The 24,910-nt window shown below is 39.1% G+C and overlaps 3 protein-coding genes across 5 annotated transcripts; 2 read left to right on the top strand and 1 right to left on the bottom strand.

Moving 5' to 3' along the window:
- Positions 1-2,267: 2,267 nt before the first annotated feature.
- LOC122670414 (peroxidase 55-like) lies at positions 2,268-4,892 on the top strand. The gene is made up of 3 exons (XM_043867281.1): positions 2,268-2,486; positions 4,020-4,211; positions 4,317-4,892. Exons 1-3 carry the CDS (start codon positions 2,268-2,270, stop codon positions 4,890-4,892), a joined length of 987 nt encoding a protein of 328 aa, XP_043723216.1.
- A 3,220-nt stretch (positions 4,893-8,112) lies between these two features.
- Positions 8,113-12,421, top strand: LOC122670412 (peroxidase 51-like). Its single transcript, XM_043867276.1, has 3 exons — positions 8,113-8,351; positions 11,438-11,629; positions 11,766-12,421. Exons 1-3 carry the CDS (start codon positions 8,172-8,174, stop codon positions 12,339-12,341), a joined length of 948 nt encoding a protein of 315 aa, XP_043723211.1. The 5' UTR covers positions 8,113-8,171; the 3' UTR covers positions 12,342-12,421.
- On the bottom strand, positions 8,764-18,953 carry LOC122670413 (stress-associated endoplasmic reticulum protein 2-like). 3 transcript variants are annotated; one of them, XM_043867278.1, is made up of 5 exons: positions 18,814-18,953; positions 14,379-14,535; positions 13,434-13,483; positions 13,015-13,021; positions 8,764-8,783 (listed from the first exon to the last, which is right to left on the bottom strand). In XM_043867278.1, the coding sequence occupies exons 1-3, from the start codon at positions 18,814-18,816 to the stop codon at positions 13,437-13,439; spliced, it is 207 nt and encodes a 68-aa protein (XP_043723213.1). In that variant the 5' UTR covers positions 18,817-18,953; the 3' UTR covers positions 8,764-8,783; positions 13,015-13,021; positions 13,434-13,436. The 3 variants fall into 3 exon arrangements, with proteins under 3 accessions (XP_043723213.1, XP_043723215.1, XP_043723212.1); XM_043867280.1 differs by having other exon boundaries at positions 8,765-8,777; XM_043867277.1 differs by having other exon boundaries at positions 8,766-8,787.
- Between the last annotated feature and the right edge of the window lie 5,957 nt (positions 18,954-24,910).

The following is a 24,910-nucleotide window of genomic DNA, read 5'->3' as shown; positions in this document are numbered from 1 at the left end:
TTCCACTTTCAATCACTCAGAGATGATTAATCCTACCTAAAACACATGAATTGAGTTTTGAATACTCCAAATGAGTTCAGGAAAACCTCGTTTTGCTCCTTTCTTGCCCTTAAGGGATGAAGTTTGGCCCAGTCGGGCCAAGACTGCGTTGAGCCCGTATAGGGCCTGAGCTGAGAGGACGGGTAAGGGTTGAGAATTTCTAGCTTTGAGTTAAGGTTGGGCTCAAAGGTTGGGCACGTTAGGGTTGAGCCCCTGGGCTGAACCTGGTCTAATCGCACCTGACTCTGTCTTAAGCGTCTCTCTCTCTGTAACTGACTTGGGTCTTGGTATAGAGTTCGAGTCTTCAACCTCCCTCCCTCCCGTTTTGCAATCTAGAGTAATCATTCCTTTAAAATATATAGGGCAAAAGAAAAATTTTCCCCCTTCTTTTTTAGTACAATGTGATGACATCCTCCCGTCTCTAAAGAGATGCCCTTTGGAGGAGTTTATCTTAAGAGAAAATGGGGAAATGAACTCTGATTGGGAGCATGGCACCTGCACCAATGCACCCGATCAATGAGAGAGTGTGCACGAACATTGATCAGGAGGAACACGATGGTCATTTCGCACCGTTTATTTTGGTATAGGGGCACGTTCCCATTAGAAAATGCATTCCCAAAAAATATATTTTCAAATCCATCAATCTTTGTCTATCAAGTACCCTATGAGGATAAAAAGATAAAAGGAAAGATTTCCTTCACCAATTGGGGTAGAGAAGAGAATACACTAACTGGTCCAACCTTGATTACAACTAGGTGGTCCATAAAAAGGAAGACATAAAATAAAAGAATGGTTAAGTCTTTTAAAATATTGAGATATTTGGCATTGGATATATTTTTATATTTATTAGAAAACAAAGTTAAAAAATTAAAAAACTAAAGGGGGAGTGTTCTCTGCGTGGAACGTAGGGGGTTACGTCGCATGCGGCAACCAATAAGAACCCGTGTGCTGGCACATTGAGGGCAGAATTTCCACCAATCATGGGGGGTGCGCCGATATCTCATTCGCATCCCCCATGTGTCTAGGCATGGCCCCTGCATCCCCCATAGAGAACATTTCTCCAAAAATAAATCATATATCGTGTCATGCCTTGTGACACTTTAGAGATAATAATGATTAGGATATTCTCCATATAATGGAAAAAATCCTCTCAAATTCTTTAAAAGTACAGTGCAATAAAGTTTGGGGCATCAGATTTTCATGACGAGGCCAAAGGGGTCCAAATATATAATAATAACCAAGAGTTGAATTATTCACAAAGCCCTCCATTAATTCCGAAGTAAACTCATAACTTTAAACTAATGGAATAATATTTTTACCAAAAAAAAAAAAAAAACTAATGCAACAATATAAAATGGTAAAGGTTGGCATACCAAACACGTACCCCCGAACTAATGCTGTGTCTATTTGTCTCTTCCTACTTTGTCAATGACCCTTGTCCTTCTTGTATGATATCTCGACGTCCCATATGCTATTGATGCCGCCCACTAGCTTACCACACATGGGCGGTGTGTATCCCTCTCCCCAGTATTACTAAATATCACTTATTGGAAAAATCTCTCTGAGCCTCTAGCATTATCTAAGCCAAGATACTGGGTATTGTTTAATAATCAAAAGAATTAAATAAAAATGACAATTTGTGGATGCCTTAGGCTCATTGAACCCTTCCTTACCCAACACTTTAATATACTCTAGCTAGTCTCTGAATCTAAGTGACTCTTGCTTTGCCTAACATTTTATTTTAGAAGCCTTCAACGTACAGAACATCTAGTGCAGTAGAAATACTTGTTTGAAATGGATGGTTGAACAGTCTCTATCTATCTCTTGGATTTAGGATTTTTATCCTCTCAAGCGTGGTGAAGGCGGCTTTTGATGGATAACAATCCATCGCCTCTTCACAGTCTCAACAACTGTAACATCAGCAGAATAAGTGAACAACCGTGGAGACGTGGACGTGATAACTAAATGAAGACATGGACGTGATAACTAAATAATATTAAGAGGCTCGATCACAATGGAAAGAACTGGGAAAGCTCTCCTCTTCTCTCTCTTCTTCTCTCTCTTCTTCTTTAAATTAATAGCCATGAATGAGTTGGAGTTTAAGAGTCGTGTTGATAGAAGTGTGGATGTTTAAGGATATATACATAGGAGGATTGCAGATATATATAAGAGTCTAGGGTTGCAGACTAGTGTGGGTACTTGAAAAATCGATCGAGAGAGAGATGAAGATGGAGAAGGAGGTAAGGAGAGGAGGGTGGTGGGTGGTGGTGATGGTGATGGCAATGGTGATAGGGAGGGGAGAGACACACCTGGTTCAGAACTTCTATTCTTCCAGTTGCCCCAACGTGGAAGCCATCGTGAGGCAGGCGGTCATCAACAAGACTAGCCAGACCACCATCGCTGTCCCTGCTACTCTTCGTCTCTTCTTTCACGACTGCTTCGTCCAGGTACAAGAAGAAGAATCCCACTTTTTTATTTTAGAAAACACCAAAAAAAACTAGGGATTAATAATCAGGCAGTCCAAGTACAAGGTCAAAGATCACCTAATCGGGACCGACCAAATGCTATGACCCACCAATGATGGACCATTTATATCCCGATTAACCCATTTAAACTAAGTGTTAAGTTTCCCTCCACCCATAGGGGACGATTCACTCATCATCCTAGGGTTTACAAACCCCTATAGGGTTTTATACTCTGTTCCCAATATGCCCTCCCGATATTCCATCCCACTTTCTCCGTCCTGTGGTGAATGGGATCCCACTCACTATGGGTGGAGGGAAACTCGGTCCAACTATTATGGCTCGTTTGAAGACGATTTATAACCCAATTAATCAATTAGCTTGTTACAAAAATTGTCTGGTCTTCTTTGTCATGTAAGGGTAGAGATGGTATTACATATTAAATTCTTACACTAAGAATATGCCTACATTAAAGTTCTTTCCTTTCATAAAGCATTATTGTATTTTACATAGTATATAGTATACACTACTATCATAATATCTTTATTTTGATGTGTTCAATTGGGATGACCCCGATCAACCTTCTAAACCGGGATCATCTATTGGTAAGTATACACTTTATGTACGATTATATGATGACATGTGTCCATTTGCTTCTATAAATATTTTTTTATAAAGTATATTTTTTCTCAAATAATGTTTAACCACACTCCATGGATGGTGTGAGATAGATTCTGGTGGTTAAACATCATTGGAGAGGATTTGGATTTTTTTTTTTTTGCACTCTTAATGGCATCATAGAAAGGTACTTACGAAAGCAAAAAAAACACTGATCATCATCTAATTGTATGGGATCCAAACGCAACTTCAGAGTTTTATGACTCAGAAAGGCCAGAGATAATACCATCTAGCAAATCTCCAGATCATAATCAGCAAGCCACAAAGCTCTTATCATAACATGGATTATGGTATCAACCAATATGTAGTAGTATTGCCCGAGACCGATGTTGATACGATATCATTATCAATTGGTTGTGGTATCAATCGACATATGATCTTTTTTTTTTTTTAAATTTTATCCGATCCTAGACCGATTTGGTTGATACGGACAAATTTTTGGTGCTACACTTGTAGCAAAAATGTTACTACTACCCTCTTGGCAGCTAAGGAAATGAGATCTTAAAGAGTGTTTTGGAAAACAGTACAACCTAAGAGGGTATTCATAAATCTAAAGGAGAAGTGAATTATTCCATTTCCTTGGTGCCAGCAGGGTAGCAGGAACGTAACAAAATTTTTTCCCGATTGATATACTAGCGAATTTTTATTCTCTCAAGTGCGGATGATTCACCTCACTTGTGTATTGAATTTTTATCTTCCCAACTGCAATGATCATCGTAAAATACATTTTAAAGGTGCACTGCCACTTTCGGGATTGATATTACCGGAGACTCCATCATGTCTAAGACTGAAAACTGAAAGGGCATCAATAATTATAATTAGTTTTGACATCCTTGCCAGGGTTGTGATGCTTCCATCATGATCGCCTCACCCAACGGTGATGCTGAAAAGGATGCGCCCGATAATCTATCCCTCGCCGGAGACGGCTTCGACACCATCATCAAGTCAAAGCAAGCCGTAGAGTCTGTCTGCCCAGGCGTCGTCTCCTGTGCTGACATCTTAGCCATTGCCGCCCGAGACGTTGTCTTCCTTGTAAGTCCATGATTTCACATAAACCGAGAAGTTAGACTGTCTTATGTTTGATCATTTTCCGCTGAGAACTAAAAAATTACTCCTACTAATGAACTGGTGGAACAGTCAGGTGGGCCATCGTTCAGCGTAGAATTGGGGCGGCGTGATGGGTTAGTATCAAATGCATCTCTGGTGGCCGGACAACTTCCACAGCCAAATTTCAATCTCAACCAACTCAAACAGCTCTTCAGCAAGAACAACCTCAACCAAATCGACATGATTGCGCTCTCGGGCGCCCACACCGTTGGCTTCTCACACTGTAACCGCTTCTCCAACCGTCTCTATAGCTTCTCCTCTTCTTCCAGCCTCGACCCGTCCTTGAACACAAGCTATGCCCAGCAACTGAGGGCCGACTGTCCACAGAACGTAGACCCCAGCATCGTCGTCAACTTGGACCCCGTCACCCCTCAGACTTTCGACAACGTTTACTACCAGAACTTGGTCGCAGGGAAAGGTCTCCTCTCCTCTGATGAGGTCCTCTTTACCGACCCATCATCGAATCCTACTGTCATTGATTTCGCTAATAACCCTTCCGACTTCAGCGCTGCCTTCGCTACCGCCATGATAAAGCTCGGAAGGTTGGGTGTTTTGGTTGGGTCCCAAGGCCAGATCAGGACTGACTGCACAGCGTTCAATTCTTAACAGGTCTTTTCTGGTGGTTGTTTGCTTTGTTAATATAGGGTCACAATTGTTTGCATTTCCATAACAAAGAATCTCTGATGAAATTACTCCCTAGTTACATGTATTATGATCGATGTGCCTTATTAATTAGGTTTCCATTTCATGATTTGTTTATTGCAGTAAGATTTTTGAGTCCTTTGGATAAGAACTTAAAAAAGGGGGAGAGGAGGGGAAGAGGGATTTGGATCTTTCGCGGCCTGGGGTTGAGCGGCCATCGTGCTACGCCCAATTCACATGCCGCCACGTGGATTTTATGCCAATCCAATGGTTGGTAGATGACAGCTTGGCATTTTTTAATTTTGAGCGATAAATTTGAATTTTGAATTGCTTGTCTACCAACCATTGGATTGGCATGAAATCTATATGGCAGTTTGTGAGTTGAGAGCAGTACGATGGCAGCTCAACCCCAGGCCGTAGAGGATCCAAATACGGGGAGGAGAGTATTGGATCCTCTATTGCCGAGCTGCCCGGCAAGACTTTATTGCCAAGACACAGCAAGATGGTAAATGACCGCCTTACCCCCACTCGAGCAGGGGTAAGGCTTGCTGTGTCTTGGCAGTAAAGTCCTACCGGGCAGCTCGGCAATAAAGGATCAGGCTTCGGAGGAGAGGGGGAAAAAGGTTTTGCTCACTTAAAAACTTGGTGTTAATTGATTGGATTAGTTTGGTTTGGCTTCGATTCGGTTGAATCCGTTTCGATCCAATACCATGTAACCTGAAACCAAACTTAAAGGAACCCAATAAGTACTAAAGAAAAATTGTTCAAACTCTGATTCAATGGTTAAGTAAAATTATCAAAATATAAATAACATCTTTTGTAATTTTCGATACTTTCAAGACTCATTTTAAGCTAAAATTGTATCAATGAGATGGTTTGTCGAACCTATCTTTTAATATGTGGCAAATATTGAAACATTATAGTTCATTAAGCAGAGGGACGAGGAAGGAAACCCTGAATATAATAAGGTAAATCTCAGTGTAACAATGGGTGGCGACAAGTCATCACCATCCTTCAAGACAAAAATCATAAATGATGGTAATTTTTGCATTACCCATAATACCCCTTATTGTATAGAGTTTCATAAACAAGACCTAATATAATAATGGGAAAAAGTTCTTTATCCGGGAGTGTGGCCTACGGCAGCATTCCCATGAGTCTATCTCTCTCCTCCCCATGTGAAAAGACACATCTGCCCCCTTGTTTTAAGGAGGAGAGAGATAGACACATGGGAGTACTTGCGTAAACCACACTCCCGTACAGAAAACTGCTTCCCTATAATAATAATGCAAAAACAGTGGTTTTTTTATTCTATTTCAAATTTCGATCGGTTCAATCGTTTTTATTTCTATCAAATTAAAAAAATTCAAATCAAAACCAAACTGATAAGAATTCGATTCTATTCAATTTTTTTGCTTAGATTTCGATCAATCCGATCAGTTCGGGCCGGAATATGACACCCCTACAATCACAACAATTATGAGGGACACCAATCATGTTTCCAATACAATCAATTTTAAACGCCAAAATTTAGTGGCTAATTTCAAACATGTAGTCCCCACCATGTTATTAATCTCTCTTCCTTTCGTATTTTGTAGCCTTCAAGTCAATGGAGTGTTGAAATGGTGCAGTTCTTCTATCAAAACTGATCTAAAAAACCTTTTGATCTCATATTATTAAAATTGAATAAAGTTCACCATTTCACCTTCTCTGGTTATGTATTAAAACGTGGTTTATTAATTGCTAATTAAGCATGGGGATTTGTCAGAAGTGTCAGCTTCAACTGTATCTGTAAATTTTAAAAATACTAATTAATAAAGGGGACGCCTCTATTCACGGAACCCTCCACCTATTCCTAAGTAAACTACTAATTAAACTCATCCTTTAAACTAATGGAGTAATAATATAAAATGGCATCACCAATGAAAGTCGCCGACGAGCAACGACACTCTAAGCTAATAATTCCATAGAGCATGCAAATTTCTGAGTAAGCAGCATAGAGTAGTGTACCAATGAAGTGCTACAAAATGATTTCATTGTCAGTTCATTTCGAGTATTTGAGATGAGATCTAATGGGACTCTGGGTTTCTTCCTAAACGAGTTGAGCCTCTCCTCATAATAGTTCGAGCTGTGGGGTTAGAATCTAACATGGTATCAGAACCATCTCACGATCTTTCCTCACGTTATGTGTGTTTTCCTTTCCACATGTATGCTCATTCCGGATACACATTAAGAAAATTAAGAACATATAATCCTACACCGGTTGGTCTAAAAACCTTGGATGCCTTGATATACCAATTGAACCACTGGACTTTCTGTTTAAATATCAAGAATTGAGAAAAACATGAGATGGCAAATGAAAAGTGTGATGTGGCCACGGTTTAAGAAATCGGTATTGGATCTAGGATTGGTCACCTTGGAAATCAATACAGGATTAGATATGGACTGGGCACGGTATCAAATAGTTTTGTTCATGATTTTTTAACTTTACGTAGATACGGGATTGATCAGAAATCGATATCAAACTCAACCAATACTAATTTGGATTAGCCAATACAATTGATACCGAGTTGATACCGGGTCATACAATTTTATTTTATTTTATTTTATTTTACTTTTTTTTTTTTGGGGGGGGGGGGAGAAGAAGCAATTCGTAGTGGCCTGTGCGGCACATACTGGGCCGTGCATGCAATGACCGCCTTACCCCCGCTTGGGCAGGGGTAAGACGGTCTTTACATGTGTAGTTCAGTCTACGTTGCTCAGACCGCTACGGCAGCGCACCGTAGAGGATCAGGATCCGGAGAAGAAGTGGTAAAGTAAAAGGGTAATGTGGCCGTACTTGATTGAGAAGCCGCATCAACAAGACAAGGATAGATCCCAAACCACAGCCTAAAGAAATACACAAGTGATGAGGAGTACGTGGAGGTTTGCTTGGATTATTATTAATGGACCAATTAAATAACTAAAATAGGATTAAGAGACTCACAATGGTATATAATTAAGAACAATGAAATTAAACTCAAAAAAAATTTCCCTTGACTTAATTATGCGGATATCTTTAAATAACCATGGAGTGGAGTTTTAGAGTAGCGTAGAAGATAAAGTGTGTGCCTTTGAATTCAAATAAAAAATTCTCTGCCACCTGTAGGTTACGTGAAAGATCGAGCTGAGAGAGATATGAAGATAGAGAGGGCGGAAATAGGGAGAGGAGGATGGTGGGGGGTGGTGGTGGTGGTGGTGGTGATGGTGGTGGTGATGGTGATGGGGAAACAGGGAGAAGCACAGTTGGCGCAGAACTTCTACAGCTTCAGTTGCCCTAACGTGGAAGCGATCGTGAGGCAGGCAGTGATCACGAAGATGAGCCAGACCTTCGTCACTGTTCCTGCAACTCTCCGTCTCTTCTTTCACGACTGCTTCGTCCAGGTAAACTTTAATTTCTTATTTCAATTTAGCCATCACAAGAAAGGGGGGAAAAAGCGAGACTTTATTGAGGAATTAAAAAATGAATGTAGTGAATAAACATCTCCATGGATCTCTGGTTCTTTCATTTCCTGAATAAGTAAGTGATTGACACAGAGACCAAACACTAATGGGCGCAAAAGCAATGCAGATTGGAGGCTTGCAGGCTTGCTGCTGTCTCAAAACTGCATTACTGCTAAGTCTGCCTGCCTTCCACCATTAGACAAAGTCACCCAGTATCCCATTCTTTTTTTAAAGATCTGTTACTGAAAGATTCTTTTTCCTGCCCATGCATTGGTTCATTTTTATTTCTTTTCTTAATAAAAGGTCCAACACCTTTCTCTTCCTTTTCCTATTTCCTCTTCTTTGAGAACAACCAGAGAGAGAGAGAGAGAGAGAGAAGGCTGATTGATTAGCTTCCAAAGTTTCAATTTAGGGGAAGTGTCACGTGAGGATGGTCACATCCAATACAGATCTTCTACGACGCGCTGTCTTGTTACGCCTGTGCTGTGTAGATATAAGGCCGCGCTCAATGACTACTTTACCCCCACAATAGAGGGGTAGATGTATCATTACATAGAAATGAGAAGATCAGAAAGATAGAAATGGGTGACGCTAAGCTCCATTAAGCAGGCAACATTCAAAATTATCCAACACAGATCTTCTATGGCACGCTGTCCTATTCTGCCTGTGCTGCGCAGATATAGGATCGCACGCAATGACTACCTTACCCCCACAATAGGGAATAGATATATCATTTCATAGAAATGAGAAGATCAGAAAGCTAGACATGGGTGACGCTAAGCTCCATTAAGCAGGCAACGTTCAAAATTAAGGAAAATTGAGTGGTCCAAATTCCTAAAGTCAGCTTTCCTTTTCTTTTTCTTTGGTGAAACAATAAGGTAGTTCATGCACATGGATCTCGTCCTTTACATCACTCCCAAAGTAAGGTTTCCTCTTCTTCGGCTGAACAATTATAGTAGTTCACGCACATGGTCTCTCTCTCTCTCTCTCTCTCTCTCAATAAGGGTACTTCACGCACATGGGGTCTCTCTCTCTGATCCGACTCCTCTACTTCTGCTTGTCCGATACTGCCGTGCTTCTCCACACACAAGTGCAGTGGAAAGTACCATTTTACCCCCGCTTGAGCAGGGATAAGGCAGTACATTCCACCTTGCTTGTGTGTGAGGCAGGCGGAAGTGGAGGAGTCGAATCACTCTCTCTCTCTCTCTCTCTTTCCCTCATGGCATTCAGTATTTCAGGGTGATTTGGATCAATATCGAGCTGGTCTCGATCCAGATTTCTCTCATTCCAACTCAGAGATAAGTGGATCAGGGCTGGAGATCCAATCCGATCTGGATCAGCTGGTTTGACCCATCCGGCCAACTCTCTTAAAAGGCCATGTATCCCAATTCCCAATGCATTGTTGAACATGGCCTCTTTAATTTAAAAAGAGAGAGAAATTTGCATGGTTGCGTGGCTCCTACATTAGTGTGGGGCCAATGAAAGAGCACCCTAGGCATTCAACATAAGGGGATGTGGTCATTTCACCATCCTCTGTGTCTAGGTGTAGGGGCGTGACCAACCAGTGTTCTTTTTCCCAATTCATAAATTTTTGGAACCGAGATGGGGAGGAACTCACAATCGTGATAGACACATGACCAAGTTTATAAATCTCCATGACGGACATGAGTCACCATCTTGTGATTAAAAAAAATAAAAGAGAATTGGAGCTGCAGAAGGAATAGAGGAGTAGAGGGAAAGGGAGAGGAGGGGAAGGGGAAGGGGAGGGTGTTTCTTGCTTCGGAGCCCAACAATAGCAGAATCATTTCCATCTTCACCTTCAAGTATTTTGAATCTTCGACAAGATTGTCTTCGGTATGGTCTTGAGCATGCACCACCTCACACAAACGAAATCGAAACACAATATTCAAAAATCAATATGGCAACAACCAATATAACGGAAAGACCATGGGGAGGACGATGGAGGGGGAGAAGAGGGAGGTGTAGGTGGGCAGGGGATGGAGCTGTGAGTGTGGGGCAAGCAGAAAGAGGTGGGGGTTAGCCAATTGGTGGTTCAGTGAAGAGTGGATGGGAGGTGATGGACAGGGGTAGGGGAGGGGGCCGGGGCTGCTGTAGCCTGCAGGGATGGAGAGGAAAGCAAGGGCCGGGGTGTTGTAGTGGGAGAGGGAGGGAGGGATGCAGCTTGTAGGGAGGGGAGTGAAAGGAAGGGCCAGGATGTTGCAACGGGAGAGGGAAGGGAGAGAAAGCAAGGGTTGGGTTGTAACATAGAAGGGGTAGGCGAAAGGAAAGTAGGACAAGGTGGAGAGAGAGAGTCCAAATCAACTCCACATGTAGAGCTTATTTACTCTCCACATATGATGGTAAGCCTACACGTGGCTTAGCCGCATCCTGCAACCTCTCCAAAGTTGTATTTTTTATGATTTTTTAAGAGTTTATGTTCTCTATGCCGCAGCACAGCCTACACCCAGATACATGAGCTTGCCATTCAGGGGGGGGTAAGGGTCTCATTTCGCCCATCCCATGTGTCTGGGCGCAGCCGACACAGAGCATTTGTCCTTTTTTTAAATATAAAAAAATGATGGAACCCACATCATCTTCTTCAACTCGATCCCATTCCTGAGTCTGAATCAACTCCACAAATGGACACAACAGGCAATCTCCTCTTCAGTGTCTTTTTTTTTTATTACTCATCATCCCTTCTCACCCCCTTCCCTACATCTCTCCCCACCCCTTCCCCAGAAAAGAATTTGTGAAATTCGGGATGCCAATCCAAGGGCAAAAATATAAATGGGTGTAAAGCTGGTTCATTGATTTGGATCCGATGGTTTTAACATAGTACTGATGCTTTCTAGTTTCAATTTTTTTAATTTGTATTATTAGATAACGAACTGAAAAGAGGGAAAGGAGTTTGCAGGGAGGGAGCAGAGGTGAGGGGTGGGGAGGAAGCATAAGTAGGGACGAGGTTCTATCATCTCCAAGTCTGTAACTAAAAGTTCATCATAAATTCATGTTTGACATCCTTGCAGGGCTGTGATGCTTCAATCATGATCGCATCACCCAATCATGATGCAGAAAAAGATGCTCCCGACAATCTGTCCCTCGCCGGAGATGGCTTCGACACCGTCATCAAGGCAAAACAAGCTGTAGAAGCTGTCTGCCCCGCCGTAGTCTCCTGTGCTGACATCTTAGCCATTGCTGCCCGAGATGTCGTCTTCCTTGTAAGTCATTCAAGTCTACATAACCCAACAAACTTAAATAAAACTTTCTTCTTGTGTGATCTGTTCTGGTTGAAGTGTTAAATTTTTTCCACCATTAAAGGATTGAACTTACTGGTATTACTATAAACTGGAACAGTCAGGGGGACCTTCATTCATGGTGGAACTGGGGCGGAGAGATGGGCTTGTATCAAAGGCATCCCTGGTGCCCGGAAACCTTCCAGAAACTAACTTCGATCTCAACCAGCTCAACCAGCTCTTCAGCAACAACAATCTCACCCAAATCGACATGATTGCACTCTCGGGTGCCCACACCGTGGGCTTCTCACACTGTGGTCAATTCTCCGACCGCCTCTACTCCTTCTCCTCTGCTTCCACCCTCGACCCTTCCTTGAATGCAAGCTATGCCCAGCAGCTGATGACCGCCTGTCCCCAGAACGTGGATCCCAACATCGCCACCAACTTGGATCCTGTCACCCCTCAGACCTTCGACAATATTTATTACCAGAACCTGGTACTAGGGAAGGGTCTCTTCTCCTCCGATGAGGTGCTCTTTACCAACCCGGCATCACAGTCTACTGTCATCGATTTTGCTACTAACCCATCCGACTTCAATGCTGCCTTCATTATCGCCATGATAAAGCTCGGCAGGGTGGGTGTGAAGACGGGCTTCCTAGGGGAGATCAGGACCGACTGCACAGCCTTCAATCCTTAGAAAATATAATGAATCTTCTTGACGACAACCATGGATGAGTCAAGCCAAGCTGCTAACCCATTCCGCTCGCTCTTACTGTATGATGTGTTCTTTGTTAACAGTGTATCACTTTTGTTTTTCTTACCAAACAAAAAAAAGTATCACATTTGTTTGCATTCATATAATAAAGAATCTCTCATGAAATTACTCCCTAGTTACAGTTCTTCTTCTAGCCCAGTTGCATAGCAGGCTTAAGTACAGCAATTGTATTGTTATGACTTCTGCTTTGCCATCTGTTTTAAACCTCCTTCTAATTCTTCATGGTTAAATCAAGGAGGGGCGTAAATGCAACGAATTTGATGGATGACAATGTCACTATCATCAATCTTCCCCATCATCTTTACCTCTCAACTTGGGAGTTGGGACCAAAGTCACTGGAATTTGCAGCAAGGTACAGCGCGGGTTTTCAGATTTGGTTTCAAGTTTCAAGCAACCTCGTCAAATAGAACCAAGGAGGAGTAACAAACACAGCCTAAGACTTGACATGCTCAGGTATCCCATACCAACATAGATCCGTAAGACTTATGTTGGACCTTAACCCTGGAATCAGATAGTAAAGAGAGCATTGGGTTCATCTTGGAGCCAAAAAAAATTGCCCCCCCCCCCCTCTCTTATTACAGCCAGTAATATCAGATATCCTCCACATTGCAACATATTTTGTTGGTGTGTAAATTCTCTTATATTACTAGGGAATCGAATTTAGTTGCTGATTCCTTAGCTTGGAATGCCCTATCTATGAGGCGTATGACAGTTCAGCCAATTTCCAATCCTAGGTTGAGGGAGCTTTGTAATCCAACAACCAGGTGTAGGACACCTAATTGTCAATAGATTTCAAGTTAAAAAAATGTTGAAGAAACAAACTATTTAGGAGATAATACAAGTATATTAGGACAACTGATGACCGTCTTTTATATAATATCAGGTTCGGAGAACCAAAGATCCACTAATACATTTTTTTTGTAAGCTCATGTGACACCAAGATTTCCTACCTTAAAGCTAACAGAAGAAAAATCACTCTGAACAGTATATGTTGATGCCATGCCGACTAATATATGTTCATGCCATGCCACCACTAGCTGCTGTCCGGATTATCTGAAATAGAGCTGGTACAGAGCAAAAAAAAGAGAGCAGCAATAAGAAACCTGTGAAGAGTCCTGATCAAACAAAACAAGAAAGAAAGCTATACAGAGTACAGCGAAAAATGGGGTGTGAGTTTGGGGGGAGGGGTGTGGACAAAGAAACAAATTGACTAAAATGTTACTTGCATGCCACTTTATTTATTTTAATTTTAGAAGCCCTTGTCCCTGTGAAGGATGAAAGATGTCACGAACCATGTGAATTGGTACCAGTTTCTTGATGGTCTCAAATGATATTCACATCTTTATAGCTGCCAGAGAATTTACATGGAAAAAATCTTGTCTTTGGAGAAAGATAACAGGATAGATGTTTTTAGGTGTTATAGAGTTCAAACTATCATATCATTAGAAATTAGCCAGCATATATTTCCTGCAACAGCTCTAAAGAAAGTTGAATAAGATTCTGTATTTAGAGTAAAAGAAAGATGCCAGAAATAAGTTCCTTCCCCCAAACCCCTCCTCCCCCAATCCCCACTGCCATCAGAAATATGCTTCAAAGTTTTTCTTAATCATGAAATGAAGAATCGGTTATGCTGATTGGAAATGCTTAGATTCAATTTTAGCAATCTCCAGACCCAAAATTTTCAATCACCAAATGCAATCTTTGGAATCTTTCCATTTTTCCACTCCACTAACACAATTGGTATCCATCACTACTTTCTATTTCGCAGACATGAGTGTGGGGTCCTCTATCACATGGACCCAGCCATTTCCATCCATGTCAGCCACGTGGCCAGTAGCGACAAAAATGAACACTGGAGACATTTAGACTTTCACACTAGCACTGCAAAATGATCAAATCTTATTCCACTACAAGGAACTGTAGACCAAACTCAAGATAAGGGATGTTAAAGAAACTTACAAGATCCAATGACAACAAAGACGAAGAAACCAAGTACTAATGGGCCAACCGGATAGTCTTTTCCTTTCTTTGTAGTTGTTTCAGGCACTGCTCCTCTCTTTGTGATGTTCTTTTCAAACCTCCCCACCTTCCGATCTGCAAGGCGCCTTGAAGTAGTCTGTGGATATGGAAATAAATTATGGTTCTTAGAAACATTAAAGGACAAAAAAGGAAAGAGGTGACAAAAGACAAGTTGTACCACCAAGTTATTGTAGTATCAGTCAGTCACAAAAAATGAAATATCAGATTATAATCCATATAATAAACTAATCCAACAGTCGGCAATAAATGCCACCATACCGTTAAACAGTGGAACTGGAATCAAAACTCAAAGGTATCTCTTTCTTTATGTATGTATGGCCACCACACATACTGATTTATTAGAAATGCCAATTTATGGTTAACAAGGGACCGGAATCAACACAATGGCCACTATCCATCCATGTTCTGACCTAATAGAACAAGTTAAGAGCACGACACGCGACGCATTAAAAATAACAAAGGGAAGAAACAAATTCATGTGTGGTTAGTGCTGTAGGAAAGTCCAGTTACCTCAGCTCAACATTAATGGGCTGAGGGTAGTCCTTTTGACCAAACAAAGCCAAAATAAATTGGGGTGAACTCAGCCTTGTAGCTTGTTTTCCATTTCTTGACTTCCGGTTATTGGTCTATGTCATGCCATTGAAATATGTTTAGATGTTACTGGGTTATTGCTTGACATGAACAGACCACCGATATGCTTTTCGAAACTTTGGTTTAAATTGAACTACATCAAAACAGCATGATCCTCTTAAAAGGAGACTGATCCAATGATGTCAAAATTATAGCATCCTTTGGGTCTTCAAATGCCTAAAAATGCTGTGAAATCAAATTCTTGTTTGTTTGAGCAGTGAATTCTCATCCATGGAGCGACTACCAGCACCAATTAGTATGTTATGAATCCATTTAATCAGTTAATTTATTTAGACATCATCAAGTTGTAAATAACATCTTAATCAATATTGTGATACACGTTACTAGGACGCTATAAGCTCTGTCACTTGGACACTGAATGTACGTTGAACCCAGAGTACCCATGCGATGCAGATTCATCAGCAAACCGAGCTTGTTTGCCTAGGAATAAGTCTAGGGTTGGGGTTGTATAATAATACATGTTGGACCTCTAGTCCATGGGGTTTTCAATGTAATAAGCCACTTTCATGGGCCTCAAGTATGGGTAATAAGGTTGCATACCAGATTAGTTAGTTAGTTTCTTTACTTAGTTTATTTTAAAGTGTTTTTGGTTAGTTCACTTGAACCGATTCTATGTGGTAAAATTTTAGTTGCTGAGTTAATTATTTAGTTAGCTATTAAATTAGTGGAGGCCACATCAAACTTAAGGCATAGGCATGTAAGGACTTAAAGTTTGACTATGTCATTGAGTTAGTTTCCTTTATTATTTCAGTTTCCTAGTCAGTTTAGATTACCTTATTAGTTAAGGATTGGGTTAGGCCTTTCCTTCTCAGTGTGTGTGTCTATTTTTGAGTCATTTATATAAGTTTGTAGGGGGTCAAGCATTGTATACGAATTGATTAATGAAAAAGCTGTTGTTGCTGCTCTTCTTCTCCATTGAAGAATCTCGTGTTTGATCAGGAAACCCTTTGTTTTTTTATCAAAGATATTGGTGTTTGATCCAATCGAACCACCTTGCGGTGTGAAGCGTGTGTGTTATTTTCTGTTGTTCATGTTCTATTGCTGCTACTGTTTATTGGTTTATCATTTTTATTCTCAGATCCTAGCCATTAACATATAAGCTTTATTCTGAAATTTTCTGCAACTAGAACTCCATCTTCTAGAAGTTTATATACAGCATTTTTTTTTTGACATTAAACAAATCAGCCATCAGATCATCTTGAGATTTGAATCACATGTTCATGAACCCAATGATGAACTTGACTCAAATTTGACCTAATTCTGACCATTGGATCTAAAGAAATTTCAGATTTCCTATTCTACTCCTACCCTCCATTAGAGCTACTGTTTAGGCCGCCATCCCATATCTGAATCCTAATCTGATTTCATGAATCGTTTATGCTACTAATTTTAGATTATTTCATGTCTGAAATCAGCAACCTAGTTTCAACCTTCAAACCCTAATTTCAGTCCTTAAATTACTATTTTACCCCTATTGCTATCACCACTAGGAATCACCTGTATTGCTGATATAACCATCCAATTGATATCAGAATTTCAGCAAACCTTCCCGTCCCTATCCCCTACACTTGACCTTACATCCAATCCCATCCAACCACTTAATTTTGTGATATTTAAAATCTCGCAAATCTGAACCTTCCTTTGAGTAAAAGATCTTGTTTGGCTACTGTTTTGATCATTCAAATTCAGTACTACATTACCATATCAATACAATATGACATGGGAATGGGTATGAGATATTTATCTGACACGCATCCAGGTGTCACACACTGGATAACCACTGAAAGGAGGGTAAACCACTCCCAACTTTTGACACATTTCCCCCACTTCTTTGACAGATTAGTACTGTTGATAGAGGCCTAATGAGAGAAAGGGATACCTGAGATGGGAACTCAGAGTTGCATGAGAGAAAAAGAATATTCCACGACCAAAGTCACACACAAACACGCCACAGCGTACTCAAATCTATTTCTTTCATTCTAAAACTAAGATTGTTGGTTATAATCATATAAAGAGAAGAAACAAACAAAGACTCCTAATTGGAATGTAAAACCCAAACTAACTCAAACTCTATCTCCTATTTCCTAAGTAACCTATTCAAAACAAAACATGATACTATAAAAGAAAAGACTACAAAGTAAACCACTACCAGCCTTTATTGGACCAAAAACCCAAGCTGGCTCGGTTCCGTTTGGGTTTGGAGTTGCAAAGCCGGTAATAGTTCAACCATTCTAGAACCGCTGCATCAACTCTCTTCCTCTAAAAAAGAACTCGATTCCATCGACTTTGGATAAAGAACACGGAGGGTACCTTCTCGAGCTTAACGTAGGTGAGATCTGTAGCAGGAAGAAAGTTCATTTCTTTGTTGTCGAGCTTGAAAGAGTAGGTATCACATACCCACAATGTTGTGCCTTATTATCATACAGCCACGGTCAACCAAAAAGAATGTGACACACCCTCAAAGGGAGAATGTCACATTGTATTGTATCCACAAATCCATGGCAACTTTGAAGGGATTTGGATGTGGCTCTGTCTGCAATCCTAGCTTATGAACGTCGTCTTCAGAAACTAAATTAGTACAACTACCTCCATCAATCACCATGCTACATAATTGGTCATTACACTTCATACTAGTGAAGTTGGTAGAATAATGTATGCCATGGTGTGCACTCAACCAGACATTTCAAATGTTGTCAGTGTTGTCAGTTGATATATGGGACATCCTGCTAGGATTCACTAGCATGCAGTGAAATGGATATTGCACTACTTGAAAGGAACTACAATGGATAAGATGTCAGCACAAGAGAGAGTGTTATATTCACCGGTTGCTTCATAGTGAAATCATGTTGCTGTCTTCACCCATGGACGTAACCTAAAAGCTAAAGCATGTAAATCCTCTTGTGTCATTTGTGTGCTTGTTTTTTTATCTTATTTCTCATGCCATTAATACCCGCACTCAGTAGGCGATTTACGCTAATCCTAGTGCTATTCATTACACCCCCTAACCTTTTCTTCTGCAATTATAAGAAAAAAAAGTTTGTTTCCATTGCATACACTATTAATAACCATCTAATAGACAATTGACTTGAGAAGCATGTAATTGTGATCTTAGTTGCTTCCATCCAAGATTCTCACTATCCGACAGGCACATCATTGTGGATCGGTAACGAGACGAATACATATATCTGGAACCAAGATGCTACAACAATATAATCTGCAGCATAATATTATGCTAGTCGTAGTCATATTTCAACTTTTAGGATTTTCTCTAAACCTTATCTAAACATTCAACAGTTTCGTGCATTTTGCAGCCAACCGGAGAAGAAAAAAAAATTAAGAAGGATTCAACCTTATACTTTCAAGGACCAGAAATCACGCATAGAAAGATGTACATATCTATCTATTAAAAATGATTACTCAACCCACTGTCTTACAGACTTGCACCCCAAACTATACAGAGATCTCCCTGATCACGGACCTCAAAATAGGAGCTTTGTTGATCAACGAATATAAAAAAAATATTAGCAGAACAAAAAAATCGAATGCAGTCCTACCAAATCAGTTCAAAGGGGAAAAATCAAACAAATAACCAGATCTGGATCGATCTCCATGAATGTATAACCAAAAAAATGTAATCGAACATAAATTTCCAGAGGAAGAAAGGAAACAAGAGAAGTAAGAAGGATTAGGGTTTGAAATTTACCATTTTCACGCGCGAGATCTGCAGACGGGAGCTGAGAGAATTTCCTTCCGCGAGGCTTCTGGCTTGGGCGTTTCCTTCTTGGCGTTTCGGTGAAATAATGAAAAACGTGTTCGCAAACAAATATAAAGTATTTCGATTTACCAAATTTAATTAAAACTATATATTACGTGTCCACAGCCAAGCCCCTAGATGTCAACCCAACCCACATGCCATGATCCTCGGATTGGAATATCTCGTACACAATCGAAGCTTATAGACTGAATGATGCTATTGCTACGGTAGAGCTAGAACCTTCTAGTTAAACGGGTTCATGACTCACGTTTGTCCATCAATAGTTCCTAAGGACTGGTTAGTAAACGGACATGGACCCACATGGAGTAGATTCCAGGATTTGGGTCCTCTGTAGCGCACATCCGATGCCTACAGTGCCCGGGCACGTAGCCCAACACACACACGGGCAAGGTGTTGGGCTGTGCACAGGCACTGCAGGCCGTTGGATGTGTCTTACAATGCTACACATCCTATCACGGTACAGAAGAGCCCCACACATGGATTCCATCTGTGAGCCGTTCTCGTATGTTCAGGTATGTGATTGTAAGCCAACTCTGGTTAGTTAAAATGGGAATGATAAAAAGAACTTAACAAGGTATAGCATATTTAAAATGGTTATGAATTCAAATAGTATGGCTAAAAATACAGTCAAAATATTCTGAAAATGCCAAAAAAAATAAAAAGAAAATGAACAGTACAAATTTTAAACCTTTAAATTTGAAAAATACTTAGCAAAAAAATGCATATATTATGAGACCAACTCCTATTATTTGATTTATTAATTGTTAGTTTATATATCATTAAATTAATTTTTTTTAAATTTAAAAGTGCCTTTTTCACTTATATATAAAAAAAATGCGTTTAAAACTTTTCATCTCATTTTTGGACGTTTTTAGTCATATATAATTGAGCTCAAATTAGAAAATGAAAAATAAGGGGGATAATAAATAAAAAAAATAAAAAATAAAAAAAAAAAGAGATAATCATCGAAACCCATTGAGCACAGAAGCCAAGCCGAAGAAGAACACCTTCAACAAAAGGCCACTCGAGGCAATCGTAGGCCTTGGATATATCAAGCTTTAGGGCCATAACACACTTGGCGGTCTACCACTCTACTTCTTTTCTATTTGCTTCTTTGGCAGCTTTATAAGGTCTTCTGCAGTACCTTTTCTTTTGAACTTTTCAATCTTCTTTGATGACTCACCCTCATAACCTAAGCCAAACTTGATGTATAAGGATCTCTGGTAGCTTAATATCTCGTCAAGTTTGCTGGGAGGATCAGTGGTTAGAAGAGTGTCCTCCACAAATTTCTTCAATTCTTCTCTCAACATGACGACCTCTTCCTCAAGCTTACAACAGTCAACAAACTTGAGGAGGAATTGAGCCTTAAGGTCATCTTTAACCTTCTTGGACTCTTCTACCTGAATCTTTATCTCAAGGGTCTTCTGTTTAGCTTCTTTGAGTTGCTTTGTTGTCTTCATGTGGCCTCTACGTTCAGATTCAGTTCATCAAGAGCGGCAATGACCTTTCTTTCTAGATCAACCTTAGGTTCCTCCACATTGTCATTTGTCTCAGAACCTATAGTGGTGTGACTATCAAACTGTTCAAAGATATAACTGGCAACCATGAATAGTGTCTTATTTGTAGTTTCACCTTCAGACATCCTTAGGCATTCGAACTAAGCTTTGTGAGACTGTAGCTTTGCTTCTTTAATCTTGGGGTCATCTTCATGTATACCACATAGCTTGTCCCAAATTTGTTTAGATATAGTGCATCCCATCACCTCCACATGTTCACTGTCAACCAAACTACTCATCAGTGCATTCTAAGCTTTATGGTCACATTTAAAAGCCTTTTTCTGTGTTGTCTCTGTAAGTGATGTCAACATTGGGGTGTAGCCGTTCTCAATGGACATCCAGACATCATAACCAAGAGATCTTAGGTACATCTTCATTCAAAGCTTCTAGAAAGGCGTAGTTCGTTTCATCGAACAATGATGCATTATTTGTCGATGATCTCTAATGACTGGCCATTGGGTACTCTAGGTACTTCTCACACGAATGTTGGGGAACCTTCAACTCTGATACCAATTGTTAGTCTTTCAGATCAAGTGTTTATCATTACTCTAAAACCAATTGGTGGTAGAGAGGGCACAACTTTATTTCTTTATGTAGGGTGGGCAGTTAGTCCCAAAGTCGCGAGGACACATTTATCTTCTAGGCCCAACAAGAAAAAACCCTAAACAACCAAAAGAACAAATAATAGGAAAACTTTAGATAGCCAAACCCTTATCGTCTTCTGACCCTAATGTCTTTTTTTTTCTTCTCAACCTCACTTAGAATTAAAGAAGTTTTTGAATGCATCATCTCTTCTATAGATTTTCATCATAATCTCAACTAAAAGTTTTCGCCGGGGAATAGGTGAGTGGCAAAATTATCTTTGCACCACAAAATTTCTTTCCATTTTTATTTTACATAGTGTTTTCCTTTACCTGACCTGCAATCAATGTCACAAGAAAATAAAAGAACAGATAAAAAAAAACAAAACCCTAAAATGACAAAGAACAAATAAATTGAAAAACCCTAGGTAGTCAAACCCTCATCTTCTCGCGATCCTAATCTTTCTTTATCTTCCCCACCCCACTTTGAGTTAGAGAAGTTCCTAAATGCATCATCTCTTCTGTTCGTTTCCATCTTATTCTCAACTAAACCTTTTTTCCGAAGAGTAGATAAGGGACAAAATTGTCCTTACACCACAAAACTCCATTCCGTTTTTATTTTACACGTGTTTTCCTATTCCTAACCTACAATTAATGCCATAGAGATAAAAGAATAAATAGAAAGAAAAACCCTAAACAACAAAAGAACATGAAAAGAAAAACCCTAGGTAACCAAGCCGTCATCTTCTCGGGATCCTAATCTTTCTTTCTCTTCCCCACTCTACTTAGAATTATAGAAGTTTCTGAATGCGTCATCTTTTCTCTTCGTTTTCATCTTATTCTCAATTAAACCTTTTCTTGTATCTTTTGGTGACCCTTGACCATTTTGGGAGATGGGGGAGAAGGGGAGGACGGGAAAGAAGAAAAATAGATGAATAATAAAAGGTAACAAAATATAAGATGGCGAGTTTAATTCCATTTTCTTTCTTCCTTTCTTTAGTTTTAACGTTCTTCCTATTTAATTCATATATTCATCCTTTATGTCTCTTTGTTCTTTAGGTAGTTTTCTTGCTCATGGCTATGTTGAAAGTGAGTAATCTAACTATTTGATTCTTGGTTTGTTTCCCAATGTCAATTTTGTAAATTTTTTTGTCCATTTTAATATATTTTTTTATTGAACTTTAGCCCCAAAAAAAGTATTCATATTCAAGCCCTCATCTCGTGATCATAATCTTTCTTTCTGTTCCCCATCCCACTTAGAATTAGATAAGTTTCTGAATAAATCATCTCTTCTTTGTTCATTCTTATCTTATTCTCAACTAAATCTTTTCTCCAAAGAGTAGGTGAGTGGCAAAATTGTATTTGCACCACAAAATTCCTTTCCATTTTTATTTTACGCGGTGATTTCCTATTTCTGACCTAGAATTAATGTCACAGGAAAAAAAAAAAGAATAAATAGAAAGAAAGACCCTAAACAACCAAAACAATAGATATAAAGAGAGACCCTAGGTAGCCAAGTCCTCATCTTCTTATGATCCTAATTTCTCTTTATCTTCCCAAGTCCACTTAGAATTAGAGAAGTTTCTGAATGCATCATCTCTTCTGTTCGTTTTCATCTTATTCTCAACTAAACCTTTTCTTGTATCTTTTGGTGACCCTAGCCCATTTTGGGGGAGGGGGGAGAAGGGGTAAGAAGAAAAATAGATAAAGAAAAGGTGAATAAAAAAAAGAAGATGGTGAGTTTAATTCCATTTTGCTCTTCCTTTCTTTCTTTCGTCTTCTTTTTTTTTATATTTTATTTTAACGCTCTTCCTATTTTATTCATATACTCATCTTTTATGTCTCTTTGTTCTTTAGGTAGTTTTCTTGCTCATGGCTAAGTTGAAAGTGAGTAATCTATCTATTGGATTCTTGGTTTGTTTGCCATCTGGATATGCTTGGATGTGAATTTTGTAATTTTTTGTCCATTTTAATATATTTTTCTGTTTAACTTTAGTCGCAAAAAAGTTTTCACATTCATACCCTCATCTCGTAATCCTAATCTTTTTTTTTGTTCCCCATCCCATTTAGAATTAGAGAAGTTTCTGAATAAATCATCTCTTCTCTGTTCATTTTCATCTTATACTCAACTAAACCTTTTCTCCAAGGAGTAGGTGAGTGGCAAAATTGTCTTTGCACCTAAAAATTTCTTTCTTTATTATTTTACGTGTTGTTTTCCTATTTCTGACCTAGAATTACTCTCACAGAAAAAAAAATATATATATATAGAAATAAAAATCCTAGCCAAAAGAACAACTAAAAAGAAAAACCCTAGGTAGCCAAGCCATCATCTTCTTGCGATCCTAATCTTTCTTTTTCTTCTCCACTCCACTTAGAAATAGAGAAGTTTCTGAATGCATCATCTCTTCTGTTTGTTTACATCTTATTCTCAACTAAACGTTTTCTTGTATCTCTTGGTGACCCTTGCCCATTTTGGGTGAGGGGGAGAAGGGGAGGAGGAGAAAGAAGAAAAATAGATGAAGAAGAGAAGTTAACAAAAAAGAAAAGAAAAGAAAAGAAATATGGTGAGTTTAATTCCATTTTTCTTCTTCTTTCCTTTTTTTTTTTTTTAATTATTTATTTTAACGTTCTTCCTATTTTATTCATATATTCATCCTTTATGTCTCTTTGTTCTTTAGGTAGTTTTCTTGCCCATGGCAATGTTGAAAGTGAGTAAATGCCCGCTTGATAACCTTATGGGTGATTTTGTTCTGGTTATGTGCTGAGAAACAACAGAACAGTTTTTTCATTTTCTGTGCTGAGAAATCGTTTTTGATCCGCTTGGTAAACTTGTTCTTAGAAACAAGCAAAACCCTTTTTAAAAAAAAAATTAACAAATGGATATGTTTGGCACACTTTTCCAATTTTACAAAAGAGCATAGTGAACGAATATAGGAGTTTTTATCAGGCACACTTTTCCAATTTTCAGCCAAGAAACGACAGAACATGTCCAAAATGTTTTGTCAAAAGTCTTCCAGGGAGCATAAATTTTGATTTATGTTTCCAAAAACAATCACAAAAAATACTTCGTTATCAAGCGATTTTTAGGTGTTTTTCTGTTTCTCAACTGTTTCTCATAAGGTTATCAAGCGAGCTCTAATCTAACTATTTGATTCTTGGTTTGTTTCTCATCTGGATATGCTTGGATGTGAATGTTGTAATTTTTTGTCAATTTTAATATATTTTTTTGTTGAACTTTAGCCCCCAAAAAAGTATTCATATTCAAGCCCTCATCTCGTGATCCTAATTTTTCTTTCTGTTCCCCATCCCACATAGAATTAGAAGTTTCTGAATAAATCATCTCCTCTATTCATTTTCATCTTATTCTCAATTAAACCTTTTCTCCGGTGAGTAGGTGAGTGGCAAAATTGTCTTTGCACAATAAAATTCCTATCTATTTTTATTTTACGCGGTGCTTTCCTACCCTCATCTTCGTACGATCCTAATGTTTCTTTCTCTTTCCCAACCGACTTAGAATTAGAGAAGTTTTTGAATGCATCATCGTCTCTTCTATTTGTTTTCATCTTATTCTCAACTAAACATTTTCTTGTATCTCTTGGTGACCTTGCCCATTTTGGGAGAGAGGGGAGAAGGGGAGGAGGGAAAAGAAGAAAAGGTAGCCAAAAAAAAAAAGATGGTGAGTTTAATTCCATTTTTTCCTTTTCTTTCTTTCTTTCTTTCTTTTTTTATTTTAACTCTCTTCCTATTATATTCATATATATATGCATGGATTTTAATTTTGTAATTTTTTTGTCCATTTTAATAAATTTTTCTATTGAACATTAGCCCCCCAAAAGTATTCATATTCATTGAGCTTAATTTAAAATTTAAAATTCGTATTACAAAATT

Source organism: Telopea speciosissima, chromosome 8 (assembly GCF_018873765.1).
Source record: "Telopea speciosissima isolate NSW1024214 ecotype Mountain lineage chromosome 8, Tspe_v1, whole genome shotgun sequence".
Taxonomy (NCBI): domain Eukaryota; kingdom Viridiplantae; phylum Streptophyta; class Magnoliopsida; order Proteales; family Proteaceae; genus Telopea; species Telopea speciosissima.
The sequence above is the reverse complement of the archived record's forward strand: the minus strand, read 5'-3'. Positions and strand labels throughout refer to the sequence as shown.